The 16,723-nt window shown below is 45.0% G+C and overlaps 1 protein-coding gene across 1 annotated transcript in view; it reads left to right on the top strand.

Annotated features, from left to right (window-relative positions):
* ndst2a (N-deacetylase/N-sulfotransferase (heparan glucosaminyl) 2a) overlaps positions 1-16,723 on the top strand; it is an 86,965-nt gene that overhangs the window by 47,125 nt on the left and 23,117 nt on the right. Inside the window, exons 4-7 of the mRNA XM_083923071.1 lie at positions 1,185-1,272; positions 1,583-1,737; positions 2,150-2,335; positions 15,115-15,243. Coding sequence (XP_083779197.1) covers positions 1,185-1,272; positions 1,583-1,737; positions 2,150-2,335; positions 15,115-15,243 — 558 coding nt within the window. The remainder of the gene's footprint in view (positions 1-1,184; positions 1,273-1,582; positions 1,738-2,149; positions 2,336-15,114; positions 15,244-16,723) is intronic.

Here is a 16,723-nt window from a genome sequence, read left to right as displayed (position 1 = left end):
TCATATTGGAGGTCAGAGAGGTTTAGAGTGTTTTCCAAAGGAAGAAAGTTACTCGCACACTGTCAGAGTAGTTATTAAAGGGTTATTTCAGAAGTTATGTTTTTAGGATGCAAATGCCCAGTGACTATTGTTGTTATTGCTGATGCCCTTAAAACAGTTGTAATTTATATTTTTAGAATATAAATATTAAATGACCATGTAGCACCATGTGCTTTGTAACTGTCAATATCTTATTACGATGTGCTACTTTGACAGATGGCCCATTAAGCCATCAGGCTAATGCATACATTAATGTTTTAGCGTTACAACGTTCAACAAAGTTGGTGTTCCATGTGGAATACTCCTATGGGAGCCAGCTTCAAGTGGCTATTAGATGAACTGCAGTTTTTGATACCTCCACTTTAGCTTCTTTTCTCAGACCAGGAGGTTGCCGCTTGGTGGAAACTGAGTGGTGAAGCTCTGTTGTCAGACCATCTCTTCAGCATGTGAATGCACCACCAGAAAGGATTCACAGAACACTTAATTTTCAATTTTAACACCAATTAAAACCCTCTTAATGAAAACCAGTGTAGACATGCGTTTCAGTATGATGCGTTAGCTACTGTATGCTGAACAAGTTTCATTCTTTGTAAGTTGAGTGCTATTGCAATAAACATAAGTGAAAAGTGAAATGGTCACCATGTGGGGTATAACAACTACATTGCAAGGCTTCACCAACACTTAGCTGAGGAAACCATGTGTAACCAGTCTAAAGCAGCAGCTGGATTGAGATTGAGACTGATTGAGAGAATAGAGACATAGAGTTTTGCCTCTAAGATGACTGTGAGATATAATTTATGATGGTTATTTGCTGGCTTTGAGAACAGTTTAGTCTGTTTTTGGCTTGGTTTTACATAGCCAATGCTTTTTTTTATCTCTAGTCAAATTGTATTCCCAACACTCTTCCGACTTGGTGGCCAGTTCAGAATTGTTTTACTGTGAAGGCCCAAGTGGGGCACTTATGCAGGAGTTGCATGAAGTATGCTTGTACACACACATACACATGTAGGAATCTTTGAATGTAGACTGTGGTTTCTGAAGAGCTCAAAAACATGTAAATTGTTACAGCATATGTGGTTATCATTTCAAAACTAAGTAATCAAGCCACTGTCAGTAAGTGTGAGGTGTATTTTATTCTTTCACAGGCATTGCTCAACACTCAAAATAAGCTGAGAGGCCTGGTTCCTAATTTCACCTTCAATTTGGGATTTTCTGGAAAGTTCTATCACACAGGTATGGAACTTGTGACACTATTGTATCAAGAAAGCTTTCTCTTACAGTAGCCCCAATTATGGCCATCATATCTGCTTTTAACACAACAATCTTTCATTGGAATTGTTTGGTTGTAAGAGTTTTTTTTTTTTTTTAGCCTTCAGAACTGTAGAAATACTCACCACTACCTGACATGTATTTATCCAGTTTATCCTGTTCCAATCTGACAGTCATCCTTTCTACAAATTCAGATCTTCATCTCTCACTGTGTGGAACTAAGAGTCAAATGCAGAAAATGTATGTGTGCACATGCTTTTATGTGTGTTTTTAGGCACTGATGAAGAGGATCGGGGAGATGACATGCTGCTGCAACACAGGATGGACTTCTGGTGGTTTCCTCACATGTGGAGCCACATGCAGCCTCACCTCTTTCACAATGTCAGCGTCTTGGCTGAGCAGATGAGGCTCAACAAGGTCTTTGCTCAGGTAAGCAGCACTAATACATTGCTGATATTACCAGTGTCCGTGTGTACGGCAACATGGAGATTCGAAGGATTGTTTAGCTGCGTGGTCACAAAAACAGTCTTATGTGGCATTCACCTCCAATCAGGCAAAAACGCCAGTCCTTCATGTGGATGTGGGTAGTGTGTTTATGCTGCAGTGATGGGAACTGGGAGGCCAGGAGAAAATTCAGTGGCTCTGCAGTAAAAAGTTAAAACTGATGTAACCTGCCAGCGATCAGGCGAGCGGGGAACACAATGGAGACATAGATGGACCGTTTAAAGCTGCTGTAGGAAAAAAGATTTGACAGAGTTGTTTTAGACATTTGTAGAAACTCCTACGTGTGCCACCTCATTTTCCCTCATGCTGACATCTCCTAACACCTTCCTCTCTCTAGGAACATGGCATCCCAACAGATATGGGCTATGCGGTGGCTCCGCATCACTCTGGGGTGTACCCAGTTCATAACCAGCTCTATGAGGCCTGGAAGTCTGTATGGAGCATCAAGGTGACCAGCACTGAGGAATATCCTCATCTGAGACCAGCTCGATACCGCCGTGGCTTCATCCACAATGGGATCCAGGTCAGTCACAGTCTTCCGTTTGTATTTGTGGATTTACCTAAATAACAGTAACATTATTTCTGAAAATCACTTTGAGCAATTCAGATGTACATTTTGGATTCCTTGAGCACATCAAATTAAATTTCATTGCCCTCCAATTCATTGCCCTTTCATTTCATTCTATTAAACTCAGCAGATAGGGACATGGAAAGAACAACAGCTGCGAAAAGGCACAAGGCCGAATTGGTATTGCGAGCGGAGGAGCGATGCTGAAGCACATGAAGAAGAGCGCTGCAGAGCCTGCTTGCGCGCCTGCTTGCGCGCCTGCTTGCGCGCCTGCTTGCGCGCCTGCTTGCGCGCCTGCTTGCCGAGTTATCACATGAAGAAGAGCGGAGGGGGGGCGTGTGTGTATTATGTCTCTAAGCACTGCTGTATTTTGAGAATGTGTTGCACAGAGATGCGCGAGAGGACGGTAGTAAACATCGGCCAGTACGGCCAGGAATCACTTTTCTACATAGGCTTCAACTCAAAGGGCCAGTAAATACTCCCTTACGGGCCACCAATTTAATAGCCCCTACCATACACTATAGACCATAATATCACTGTGATGGCAAGGGAACTCCGCCCCGCTCCAAGTAGGGAGAGACGGAGAGAAACACACACACACACCGCTCAGAGTAGGGAGAGAGAAACAAACACACACCCTGCTCAGAGTAGGGCTAACTCCTACAACACTACACGGAACCACGGAACAACGTCGGCATTAGTTAATCCTATGACCAGTGTTCGTAACAGCTACATAGAGAAATACATAGAGACACAATGGCAGCAGTTTGGAGACGAGGCATTCGGCATTCATGTTTACATTTGGACCCACAAACTAGCTTAGGTATAGTTTCAAGCAAAACACATACAGAGCATGCATTTGGCAGTAGCAAGTGTATGGCAATATTTCAGCTAAGTTTTAAACATTTCAAAGATGCTTTGAAAGTTTAAAACTTACCGTTGTCTTGAAGAGCAGGCTTCAGTACTCTACTAGTGAGGGAGTGGCTCTGCATGGTCTGCAAGTGACCTGCAGCGTCTCCAGCAATACGGAGCTGTCTGTGGACGCCTGTCTGTGAATAATGCTGGAAAAAACTATCTGCGAACGCAGCAGGCCGCATCGGCTGGTACGATACACGCAAAAAACTCCAATGTATCTACCTTAGGGAAGTGAGCGATCGGGGTGTCCATTCCAGGCACGCGTCCATTGGCGCGAGCGTAAGAAACGGGGCTGTCTTTGAAAAATCGCCCCGCCTCCCCCGGACCCCCAGGGGACCCGGGAAAAATAGGGGGGGCGGTCAAAGGACGGGGGGTCCGCGCCAAATTGGAACGGAGTCTCTGGGCCTCCGGGGGGCCCCGCAAACGGCCCCCGAAGTCGGGGTACTTTTCGCAGTACCGCCGCTTGTCTGCCAGTCGGCGCTGGACTGCGACGTATTGCCATTGTACGCCCATGCAAACGTGCTGCCAAAGGGCCAAAAATATACGCCCCGTCCAATCGCCACACGTTTGGTCCAAACGGGAGCGTGCCACGAACGGGACCCCGTCCCAAAGTGTTGCCATTGGGCCAAAAATATCCGCCCTGTCCAATTGTCACACGTTTATACAAATGGGAGCGTGCCACGAACGGGACCCCGTCCCAAAGTGTTGCCATTGTACGCCCATGCAAACGTGCTGCCATTGGGCCAAAAATATCCGCCCTGCCCAATCGTCACACGTTTATAGAAAGGGGAACGTGCCACGATTGGGACCCCGGCTCATAACACCCCGGGGCACTGCTCCAGGAGGCTGAGATCCACGTGGCGCACTCCTACCTAACTGGGGAGCGAGGGGTATCAATGCCAGCCCCGTGCTCCTCATTGTTTCTGAGTTAAGCTATATTCATACTTGATTTACCGTTTTGACCGGGGTCAAAAGGGGGACAGCTTTGGAGTAGGAGGCTGATACTACCATATGTTGTAAAGGCCCATTGGATGAATATACACTGTGAATTACAGCCTCGTAGCGCCACGTCTCGAGGTAAAAAGGGTCCATTTCAGTTAAAATCAGGTGTCCACATATTAATGGCCAGTTCGAGGGTGTCACTTCGCCATACGTTTAAACAGGTCCCGAGCCTGGGGTGGACACCCTTATGCATAAATTTCATATATCTCCCCAGGGCATTGCTCCAGGAGGCTGAGATTGACATGGAACACTCCTAGGTAACTGAGGAGCAACAGGTACCAATATCAGCCCCGTGCTCCTCATTGTTTCTGAGTTACACTGTATTCATACTTGATTTACTGTTTTGACCGGGGTCAAAAGGGGGACAGCTTTGGAGTAGGAGGCTGATACTCACATATGTTGTAAAGGCCCCTTGGATGAATATACACTGTGAATTTCAGCCTCGTAGCGCCAAGTCTTGGGGTAAAAGGGGCAAATTTCAGTTAAAATCAGGTGTCCACATATTAATGGCCATTTCGAGGGCGTCACTTCGCCATACGTTTAAACAGGTTCCAAGCGTCGGGTGGACACTTTCTGCATAAAATGATTATATCTCACCAGGGCATTGACCAAAAAGGCTGAAATTCACGAGGCACACACCTGGAGACCCAGGGAACAACATATTTCAATCCCAGCTCTGAACTCCTCAGCGTTTCTGAGATAATGCAACTGCAAGCATGTGTATATGAGTGTATGTGTATGTGTGAGTGTGTGTATGTGTATATGTGAGTGTGTGTATGTGTATCCATGTGTATGTGTATATGTGAGTGTGTGTATGTGTATGTATGTGTATATGTGAGTGTGTGTATGTGTGTATGTGTGTATGTGTATATGTGAGTGTGTGTATGTGTATGTGTGTGCATGTGTATGTGTGAGTGTGTGTATGTATATGTGTGTATGTGAGTGAGTGTATGTGTCTGTGTATGTGTATGTGTGTGCATGTGTATGTGTATGTGTGTGCATGTGTATGTGTATGATGATTAAGACATGACCAGCGGGGTGTCACGGAGCTCATGTATCCGCCTCATGAGGCCCTAAAGTCGGATATAGTAAGGATGAGTCCGGCCTCTTTGCCCTGGAGGCCCACTTCCAGCACTCTGAATAACATTGAGTGTATGGTAAATGGACAGCGGGGTGTCACGGAGCTCATGTATCCGCCTCATGAGGCCCTATATTCGGACACCTTCTGGATGAGTCCGGCCTCTTGCCCTGGAGGCCCACTTCCAACACTCTGAATAACATTGAGTGTATGGTAAATGGACAGCGGGGTGTCACGGAGCTCATGTATCCGCCTCATGAGGCCCTATATTCGGACACGTTCTGGATGAGTCTGGCCTCTTTGCCCTGGAGGCCCACTTCCAACACTCTGAATAACATTGAGTGTATGGTAAATGGACAGCGGGGTGTCACGGAGCTCATGTATCCGCCTCATGAGGCCCTATATTCGGACACCTTCTGGATGAGTCCGGCCTCTTGCCCTGGAGGCCCACTTCCAACACTCTGAATAACATTGAGTGTATGGTAAATGGACAGCGGGGTGTCACGGAGCTCATGTATCCGCCTCATGAGGCCCTATATTCGGACACCTTCTGGATGAGTCCGGCCTCTTGCCCTGGAGGTCCACCTCAAAAATAAAGGTTGTCCAATCTGCTCCAGGTTTTCAGGGATGATAGCAGACCAAGGGTGGATACCGTTCCCCAAATATCAGCCTCCTAGCTATCACCAATCTCAAGATATAGTCATACCATGGCCACATTACAGGGCAACTGTATCTCCCAAGTGCCAACTAATTAAGAGATGGCACTGTAATATGTGTGTTCTGGGGTCCCCAGGAGTATCCCCTGTTAATTTCAGCCCTACAGACCCTTTCCCTGGCATCCTGAGGTACCGGGCTCACCTGGCCTCAACTAAATTTGAACCGCGCGAAGGGAACGATTTTAAGCTGTTCGCCCTTCGACTCGGTGCGAAACACTTAGAAGAAATTCGGACTTCTGTCCACTTCTGGCACGTCGTGCGGCATTTGGACACAGGGCCAATTAAGTGTCTTTTTTGGCCTCATTTCTCCCTGTTAGCCCAAATCGTGCATATTTCAACTGATAATGATAGAGCAGGATCCCATGATAGATATATTGAAGCCTCAAGCCCCTGGGACTCACCGTTTGGCCAGGGGAGAGGAGTAAGGGTAAAATCCCAATGGCAACACCTTTGCCATTCTAAAAACCAAAACTTCTTGGTCCAATTTGAGGGGGTTCCCAGGGTCCCAGGGCCCCCAGATTTGGGGCAAACACTCATCTTGGGCCCCAGTTTAAGAATCTAGAAGATGGGAACTGCAGGTGCTCCGGAAACCGTTTTCACCCCTTTTGACTTATTATCACCAGAAGGGTCTAAACCTTATAGGATCTGAGACCATCCCGAAAGCTTGGGCCATGACAGGTCACTTTGCTTTCTGAAAGAGCTACGGCCTTGAGCTTGACATATGTCATAAAAGGGCTGGAATGGAGCACATATGAGTTGGTTTGAGGTCTCCAGGTGCTTCTGAGCCTCCGTGGGGGGTCGCCAAAGCCCCCAAAAAATGGATTTTCACATTGTCATAACTCAGCCCTAGAAGCTCAGAATGATGTGAAACTTGGACTGGTTACTCAACTGACAGCCGCAAATGAGTACCTAGAGCATTGAATCTCCAACTCTTTTCCTTCCTAGCCAGGTTGCATCTGGCCTACTTAGCAATGTCCTATTGAAACGCCGTCAACACCAGCTACTCCTGAGCTCCAGCTGATACTCTGGTATGATTTTGGAGTCTTAATTCAGTTCAGAACTGAAATTGTTACAACTATCTATACTGACCATACGACTCTCAATTCAAACGTGTTGCCATTGTACACACCTTGGCCCAATGGCAACATGTCGCGTTAGGCCCCGAATCCGACCTTTTGAGCCTTAAGAGGCCCTTTGAGCAGAAGACAGTAAGCTGTGAGGCTGAAACTCACAGCATGTATTCAGAAAGACCATATGCATGTGCCATTAGAGATACAGCTCCCTCCTCCTTTGCTTTACCCATTTTTCAACATGTTTTGTACTGTAACTATGAGACGGTAGGGAGGAGAGAGCTGATATTGATACATGATGTTCCTTGATTGGACAGGAGTGTACACTGTCAATATCAGCTCGATTGGTCAATCCATTGGGTAGATATGAAGGGTGTCAACTTCAGGCACCCTGGTCCCCATTCAAACGTATGGCGGGTGGGCCAAAGGAAACGACCTTTTGACCAATTAGGGGTCAATTGAGTGTCTTGACAGTGGGCTGTGAGGCTGAAATTCACAGGATATGTTCATCAAGAACTGGGAAACAACATATTAGAGTTACAGATCTCTACTACCTTGTTTAAGCACTGCCCCAGTATAATTTACACTATAACTCAGAGATGCTTAAGAGGAGGGAGCTGAGATTGATACACCGTGGTCCTCAGTTACCCAGGAGTGTTCAGTGTGAAGTTCAGCCCCGCATCTCACTGCGTTTGGGAGATAAGTGGCTATAAAGGGAGGGGGTCACAGCAGGGTCTGTGTTGGTCCAAGGAGGTTGAGAATTCGTATTCCTCATGTGTACCCCATGGCTATCAAGTGTGCCAAATTTGAAGCCGATCGGACGTTGTTAAAATTTTCACTCTGAGGTGGAATCGGCCTCCTGAGGCCCAATCTGAGGATTTGGTCAAAATCGAAGGTCGTCCAATCTGCTTCAAATTTACAGGGCTGAACGCTCACCCAGGGGGGGTGCCTCCTTCCGAATATCAGAACCCTAGCACGCACCAGCCCTGAGATAGAGCCCTGTCCTTTCCCCACACCCTCAATGTTAAACTGTGTTAAACAGTGCCTGGATGTGACACTATGCATATCTCCCAAGTGCCGGGTACCCGAGAGCTGAGATTGATATAGCATGGTCCCCTAGACGCCAGGAGAGTACCATATCGATTTCAGACTGATAACCCAATGCCCTAGGCAGATGTGACCACTGAAAGTGACAATGTCCAATCGCCGCACGCTTCCAATTGAAACGTATGGAGATTGGACACCACCCAACTGGCCATAAATATGTGGACACCTGATTTTCTGAGAAATTGGCATTTTCACCCACAAGGCATTGGGCTATCAGGCTGAAACTCACAGGGTATAACCCACCCACCGGGCTCTACAACATATGTGAAGCCCAGCTCCAAAGTCAAACGTTTTGACCCTCAAACTGACTGTTTTGTCCGTGGACATCAGGTGAAAATCCAAAGTGCTAAGGAGTACAGGCCTGAAATCGATTCCCCCTTATTCCTGGGTTACCCAAGAGTGTGCAGTGTGAACCTTGGCCTTGAATATCTTTGCTCTTGGGAGATAGGGACCCTGTCACTTTGTCACACCCTAGTGTTACAACGTGTCCAGAGTGGGACGGCGTCCCATTTCCCACACCCTAGTAACGCAACGTGTCCAGAGTGGGACGGCGTCCCATTTCCCACACCTTCCATGATAAAACGTTTGTGAAGCTGACACACTTGAGGGGGCCATTGCTTGGCCTGTGTGGGGCCTAGGGGGCTGGGAATTCGTATTCCAAGTGTGTGTCCCACGCCCATCAAATGTGCCAAGTTTGAAGCAAATCGGACGATGCCCAAATTTCGACTTTGAGGCGAAATTGGCCTTCTGAGGCCAAATCCAGAAATTTGGTCAAAATCGAAGTTCGTCCAATCTGCTTCAAATTTTCAGGGCTGAATGCTTACCCAGAGGGGGTGCCTCTTCCAGAATATCAGAGCCCTACCACCCACCCAGAGCTATCTCCAAAGGGACAAGTACCCAAGAGCTGGCATTGATACCACAGGGTCCCTGGGGCTCCAGGAGAGTGTCCTATACGTTTCAGACTCATAACCCAACTCCATGGTGGTGTACCTGCAGTTCAGCCATTTAGAAAGGGGCTATAGGTCTGAAATTAACAGTGCACATCCCTGTAGTCCCAGAGACAAAGAAATGGGTGGGTGCCGGCCCTTTTCCCACACCCTAGTTACACAATGTGTCCAGAGTGGGACGGCGTCCCATTTCCCACACCTTCAATGATAAAACGTGTGTGAAGCTGACACATTTGAGGGGGCCATTGCTTGGCCTGTGTGGGGCCTAGGGGGCTGGGAATTCGTATTCTAAGTGTGTGTCCCTGGCCCATCAAATGTGCCAAATTTGAAGCAAATCGGACGATGTCCAAATTTCGACTTTGAGGCGAAATTGGCCTTCTGAGGCCAAATCCAGAAATTTGGTCAAAATCGAAGTTCGTCCAATCTGCTTCAAATTTTCAGGGCTGAATGCTTACCCAGAGGGGGTGCCTCTCCCAGAATATCAGAGCCCTACCACCCACCCAGAGCTATCTCCAAAGGGACAAGTACCCAAGAGCTGGCATTGATACCACAGGGTCCCTGGGGGTCCAGGAGAGTGTCCTATACGTTTCAGACTCATAACCCAACTCCATGGTGGTGTACCTGCAGTTCAGCCATTTAGAAAGGGGTTATAGGTCTGAAATTAACAGTGCACATCCCTGTGGTCCCAGAGACAAAGAAATGGTGAGTGCCGGCCCTCTAATGGGTGATCTATTTTGGAACCTTTGGAAGAAGTCAGGGGTTGAGATATGTTGTTGACTGGGCCTTTGGGAGTATGACCTGTTCATTTCAGCTTTCAGGCATATACCCTGTTAATTTCAGCCTTTTGGCATAGTAGCCTGTTAATTTCATCTTTTGGGCACATACCCCTGGTACATATCGCAAAAACCCTCTCCCCTACCCAACACACACACACCCTGAAGGTGTCGGATGGTTTTCCTGGCCCACGGGTTTAGCCCTAGGTAGAGGCTGAAAAATAACACAAGTGTCACAAAAAGTGTCATTTGGCAATACCTTTGGATGGGCATCATGTGACCCCAATGGCGGGAAATACGAAAAATAAGTGTCCAATGGCAGTACCTGTTGAACCCAGTCCAATGGCAATACTTCGAATTTTTTGGCCCAATGGCAATACCCTGGTCCCCCTAGTCCGTGCCAGTACGCCAGCGCCCCCCGGCGGATTTTTCCCGCCGGCGCAGGCTCGTCCCACTCTACACACCCTCAGACAGGGACATTGTCACAAAATTTTCGAGCGCATGTCCATTGTCACTACGTTGGGACAATGGCAATACGCTACCATTCACCAACGTGCCTGAATAGGGAGGACTTCCCTAATCTGTCTAAGACTATTGTCTTAGACTATTGTCTAAGACTATTGTCCTTGACATCTTGTTTCTGTCCACATTCAGTTTATTTGTTTGGTAAAAGTTCGCACCTTTTTGGATTTGATTTTAACCCATGTCGTCCACACATTTGAACTAATGGGTCGGTGTTATTCCTTTGAAGGAGTTCAAAGCCTTTTCCTCTACCTCCTCCGTGTATAGATTTGCCACAATAGGGGATACTAGTGAACTCATGGCACAGCTGTGTTTTTGTCTTTAAAATTTGCCATTAAATTGGAAATATGTGTTCAGGCACAAATCCAGAAGTTGGCAAATGTGGTCTGGTTTGAGATTTCTTCGGTTGTGTAAGGAGTTGTCCTGTGTGAGCTGCTCTCTTACTTTGGACAGCGCCCCCATGGTTGGAATACAGGTGAACCGGGAAGTCACGTCATAGGATACCATGGTTTCATCTGGAACCATTTTTAAGTCTTGGACTTTGTTCACAAAGTCTATGGAGTTTTGGATGTGGTGTGGGGTGTTACCCACCAGTGGTGCCAGGATATTGGCTATGTGCTTGGCAATGTTCTAAGTGACCAAGTATATGCTGCTGACAATGGGCCTGAGCAGGGACCCTTCTTTATGGATTTTTGGGAGTCCATCTAAGCAGGGGATCGTGTCCTGGGGATAAAGTCTGTAATATTGTGATTTGTCAATAACCCCTTCTTTTCACTGAGTAGTGCAGAGATATTTGTCTGGTAATCAGTTGTATTGAGAACAACTGTGCATCTACCCTTGTCTGCTGGAAGGATTGTGATGTTGTAGTCTTAGCTCATAGCTGTTACTGCTTTTCTCTCCTCGATGGTGAGGTTGGATGGGGGGACCTTAGCTTGAGACAACATTGCTGACACTTTAAACCTTAGCTCAGTTCCGGTTAGGTTTTTTTTCTTTATCGCAGATTCTGTAGCTTTGATCAAATCCACTATGGGTAACTCGTTTGGTGTCATGGAAAAGTTCAAGCCCTTGGCTAAGACCTCCTCTGGGTGGATAAGATCTCTGTCCGACAAATTCTTAACTCATCTGTTATGTGTTTCTTTCTGTGCTGGAGTGTCAGTTGTTTTCCTCCAAGTGAGTATAGTATACAGCAGCTTACAAAAACACAAGGGAGGTATAAAAAAATACAGTATAAGATAACCAATAAACTTCTAGCTAAATAAATACAGAAAGTGTTAAAAAAACAGTAAACAATAAACTAACTAAAGTTAAATATATATGAAATAGATGTAACAATACAGGTAAATTAAAATCCATGGAACATGAAATCGGATAAGTTAAAAGTATAGAAAATGTGAAGATAAAATATGTATGACTGTATATGAGAGAAATGAGCAGTAAAATTAAATGATTGCACTTAAGTGGTGGATTAAGTGTCCAGGTATGTATTAGTAGATTATTAATTGTTTTGTTAACATTAATATTTGTGAGAATAAACTCCATACCATGCAAATATTGCGTAGGAGATACAGCCTACACATATTATGGCTTGAATAGGTTAGTCGCTGTATTAAATGTGAATTAGCTCGACTCGTTAAAATTTAGGATTTATTTTACCTCGAAGTAGGGCACGACATCAAAATAAGACAGGATGTTTATTAAACTTTGGTGAAGGTTTAATACCTGTTAGCAACTTAAAGTAATTGATTGTTTAAATTTTATCAGTCTCTTCTCAAACGCGTTAGTTCGTACCACAGCCTTATCAGGGACCATCAGTTTCTGCACAGAAGGGAAGACTCTCACGACGTAAAGTTATAAACATTTATTTGGTTAACTAACAAGGATAATACAGAATAGTGCAATACTGAGTAGTTGAGTGACAAAGGGTTAAATGTGGATATAAAAAGTTTAAGACTAGAGTAGTTCAGACCTAAAGGCTGGTTTATAATATTACTGGCGGGCTTAAACTGGCTCTAATTAGCCTTTCAACAGAACCCGGGTCAGAACTTAACTATCACCAACGTTTCATAACCAGGAGTTGTAGTCAAAGACCAACCTTACTTTGCCGTTTATACTACAGTCGCCCGGGCATCACACAGTACCGATGCAGGTTCCGTAGGTCCGAGTCCCGGTGCTTGACGGACCTGTGGCTCTCTGTAGACTGGGTCAACTGCGCAGTTGGATCAGTGGGACTTTTTCCTACACGTCCCGGCTTGGATTCCGGCCCTTCAGGTGGCTTGCTCTGTTGTTTGGTGGTGGTCAGAAAAAAGTTCTGACCGGTTCTGTTGGGCTGGTGTCGCGCAGAATTCAATGCAGTTTGCCGGCTGGATAAAATGCAAAGACAGCACGAGGGGTTTTACTATACTTATAAAAAGATAAAAACGTATCGTAGAAAACGTATAAAGTCACGCGATAAAAAAAATGATTAATAAACGAAAATACTTTAACAAGAAAACAAAATTTAAAGTAATTTTTCTTGCCAACTCTTGAGCAACAAAGTTGAACAAAAGAAAAACTAAAACGGAAGACAACTGAATAGATAGGTGCGCAGCAAAAGCAGAAGAGAGGGAGACGAAGTTAGAGCAGAGTAAGAGAAAAGTAAACAGAGTAAGAGAGAGAGAGAGCTCTGTGGCGACCCTTTATCCCCCCCCGGGGGGGGCGCAAGGAGGTCTTGGGCTGCCCAACCCTCTGCGTTTGGAGCGAATGAACTGCTTTATATTCCAGCATTCTAACAGGGAAGATTAAACTATCTCTGGGTGATTTTCCGTTATTAATCTTTCTGATATCCAATTTAACCAAAATCTTTAGACAGGCAGTTTTAACAGATAACCTTACTGAGTGAAGGGAAGTATTATTAAAACACAGAATATTCAGGAATTAGACAGAGACTTTGCACTTCTGAAACCACATAAACATAATCACAAACAAGATACAAATAATGCATACAAAGTTACACATTTGAAATAATGTCTTTGAACAGCCAGTTGCGATGAAACAGCGAACTTTAACTGTTTTTCCAACTTTTTTTTAACACATGAGTTTTAAGGAGAAGTTCTGTTTCTTGTCCTTATCACTGGGTGTCACTCCGTCTCCTGGGTGAGAGACCGACCCTTAAGTTCAAATTGCGGTCAGATTTGACTTTGATTTAGGATAAAAGGTCCTCCCTCCTGGGATCTGATGTCCTGGAGCTCTGGGTTTTAATTACCCTAGTAGGGGTTGAGGTTGTAAAACACCTTATCTCACTTGAAACAAGAATAAAAACGTCTTATCTCACACTCCCCTCCTGTGACGCTTAGCAGATGGTCAGAAGGGAGGATCAGGAATGTGTGTCCCAAAAAGGAGCAATTCACCTCAAGGTTCCTACAATTGTTTTATAATAACAGAACATATTTATGCGTTATGAGTTTTTTTTCTAAGATATCTTCATTTGAATTTACGATCTTACATCTTATTGCGGGGTTTTGCACTGCAGAGAGAATCCATCAAACAGCTGTTTGTGTATTAATTGTAAGAATGGCTTTTATGAATTCTTCATATGATTAATGAAGGGGAATACTTGATCTATTTTACAAAATGATCTTGGTTTCACTGTTTCTTTCTTTTCATCGTTCTGCCGTCGGTGTCGCCGCTTCCTCATTCCTCCCGTTTGTTTGCGTACGCCTGGTTCAGAGTCATATTTTTTTATATTCATACATGTTACAGCTGCAAAGTGAGAACAGACCCTCCAGTTCCACATTAGGAAAATAAATGTGTTGCAGGTTCAGTTGGTAATGAACTTTATTAATGGACAAGGGACAGGCAAAAGGAGAGACGAAGCCAGGCAGCGAGTCGAGGAGCCGTTGCAGGGACTCATCAAAGAGCTGGAGGGACTAGACAAAGGTTGTGGTCAGGGACAGAAGGCTGAGGTGATATCCAGGGAGACAGCAGAACAGGATAGTCAGGGGCAGGCAGTGTCGAATCCGCTGGAGAGTCTTGCATGAGAGGTGAGAACAATCTGGCAGAGAGTGAATGGTGAGTAGAGTCTATCTACTGAGTTAATTGGTGATCAGAGGCGGCTGAGTGCAACAGATGAGATAAGCTGGCCTAATGAGTGGCAGATTGATAGGGGAAGGACCGGTGGAAAAGTACTGGGAGATGAGGTGAATGAGATGAAGGGAGGTCAGACCTTGACAGAATTTGAATATGGCCTTTATGCATGTCAAACAGGAGCAAATACTGAAGTTCAAATGAGGTTTTACCAATAGCAGTCTTTTTACACTTGAAAAACCTGCAAACTGTAGATATACTTGATGAATAAATTAGTTTTGCACTGCTCACAGATGCCTACTGACACATCATAGAGTGCTGGTTCAGTTCTGTGGCAGTACAATCAGGCATTTGAGAGTTTCCCAAGCAAATAAACAAAGGAATTACTAGAAGGGCACTCAGAGGGCGCAGACCAATGCTAAGGCTGGCTAACCCCCTGGCTAATTACTGAGTTAAATGTCACCAGTTTGTAAAAATGTCCACAAAGAACACATTAATATGAATACACTTCAAACAACTAATGATCTTCTTGTGTGTTTTAGGTGTTGCCCAGGCAGACCTGTGGTCTGTTCACCCATACAATCTTCTATAATGAATACCCAGGAGGCTCAAGAGAGCTGGACAAGAGCATCAGAGGAGGAGAACTCTTCCTCACGGTCCTTCTAAACCCTGTAAGAACCATTATCTTTAGCTGTTTTCTTCTACCATTTATTTGTTACTTTAAGCTACCTGTTTAAACTTCTCTGCTGGCTTGCAAACTTTTTTTTATTAGTTGAGCTAATCCACAATCAGTCAAGTGAAGAGCACTTGAATTACAACATGATGAAAGATAAGTATGGTTTTTTGCCCAACATCGCCAAAAATCAACTCTATCAACGCTTCCGACGCAGCGAGGGGAATTGTAAATGAGACAATGTAGAGACAGAAATGACATGCCGTCATCTGAATAAGATAAACATAAGGCTAGGTATAGACCTGTTCTATAGGAAAGGTATCCTTTATGGATATCCTTTATCCTTCTTAAATTATTTTTGTTGTGATGTTGCGATGATGGGTATACGACCCCTGAAAATTGTTAGTGAGATGAGATGTGACACTACAAGGCTCCGGAGTGTGACAGTCACTTGAGAGGCTTGACAACATCATGACTACTTCACCACAAATCGACGTGGAATTAAATTCAGTCAACAACTATTGAGTGATACGGACAAGAGCTGCTCATTAACCTTATCTTCCAGAAATGCGTATTAACTCCAACTGATTATTGAAGCTTATGCTGAAGAACTAAAACAATAATAAGTAGAACCTGTGCATGTTCTCATTTGTCCAGGTCATCGTTATCCTCAAAGCAATTTCGGTCAAAAGCAACTGGACTTGGTTATTTGTCTAGGAAGACGTTTCACCCCTAATCCAAGAGGCTTCATCAGTTAATGTACGCATCTGACCAGGCTGGGACTGGTCCAACTAACTGGTGTGGAGATCCAGGTATTTAACCTCTCACAAGGGCAATGATGTCACTGAAACCCTTTTGTGCTCCAAGTGCCAACGACTGTTGTTAGAGTGGCAGTCGTTGGTGGGAAGTTGGTTTCGGCTTCGTTAGTGCTCTATTGAGCCTTGACGACAGTCATTGGAGTCACATGGGGCCATTTGTGAACAGTTGTTCTTTGAGGTTAGATTGTTGAATCTCCTGGGAACGGATGAAAGGGCAGCATTGTAAATTGGAGATAAGTGGTGTCTCAGACCTCCTCCTCTGTTTAGCGATGGTTTCTCTACTTATGGATAGATCGCTTCTTTTACACCTCTTTCAAACCATCTGTACTCTCTGTCCAGGATTTGGACATTGTTGTCCTCAAAGGAGTGGGCTTTCTCCTTGAGATGTAAGTAGACAGCAGTGTCCAGGCCTGAGGAGTTAGCTCTCCTGTGTTGGGCCATGCGTTTATGCAGTGGTTGTTTTGTTTCTCCCCCTTCTTTTTGTAGTTGTTGTAGACACTCTATAACCTTCTTTTTGTAACCGCTGGTAGGGTCCCATTTCAGAGTTTCATAAGTGTTAGAATCACTGAGTAGTGCAGAGATCTTTGCCTGATAATCAGTTGTATTGAGAACAACTGTGCATCTACCCTTGTCTGCTGGAAGGATTGTGATGCTGTGGTC

This window comes from Echiichthys vipera (assembly GCF_963691815.1).
Source record: "Echiichthys vipera genome assembly, chromosome: 11".
Lineage (NCBI taxonomy): Eukaryota > Metazoa > Chordata > Actinopteri > Perciformes > Trachinidae > Echiichthys > Echiichthys vipera.
Note: the sequence above shows the minus strand (reverse complement) of the source record. Positions and strands in the feature narration are given on the sequence as shown.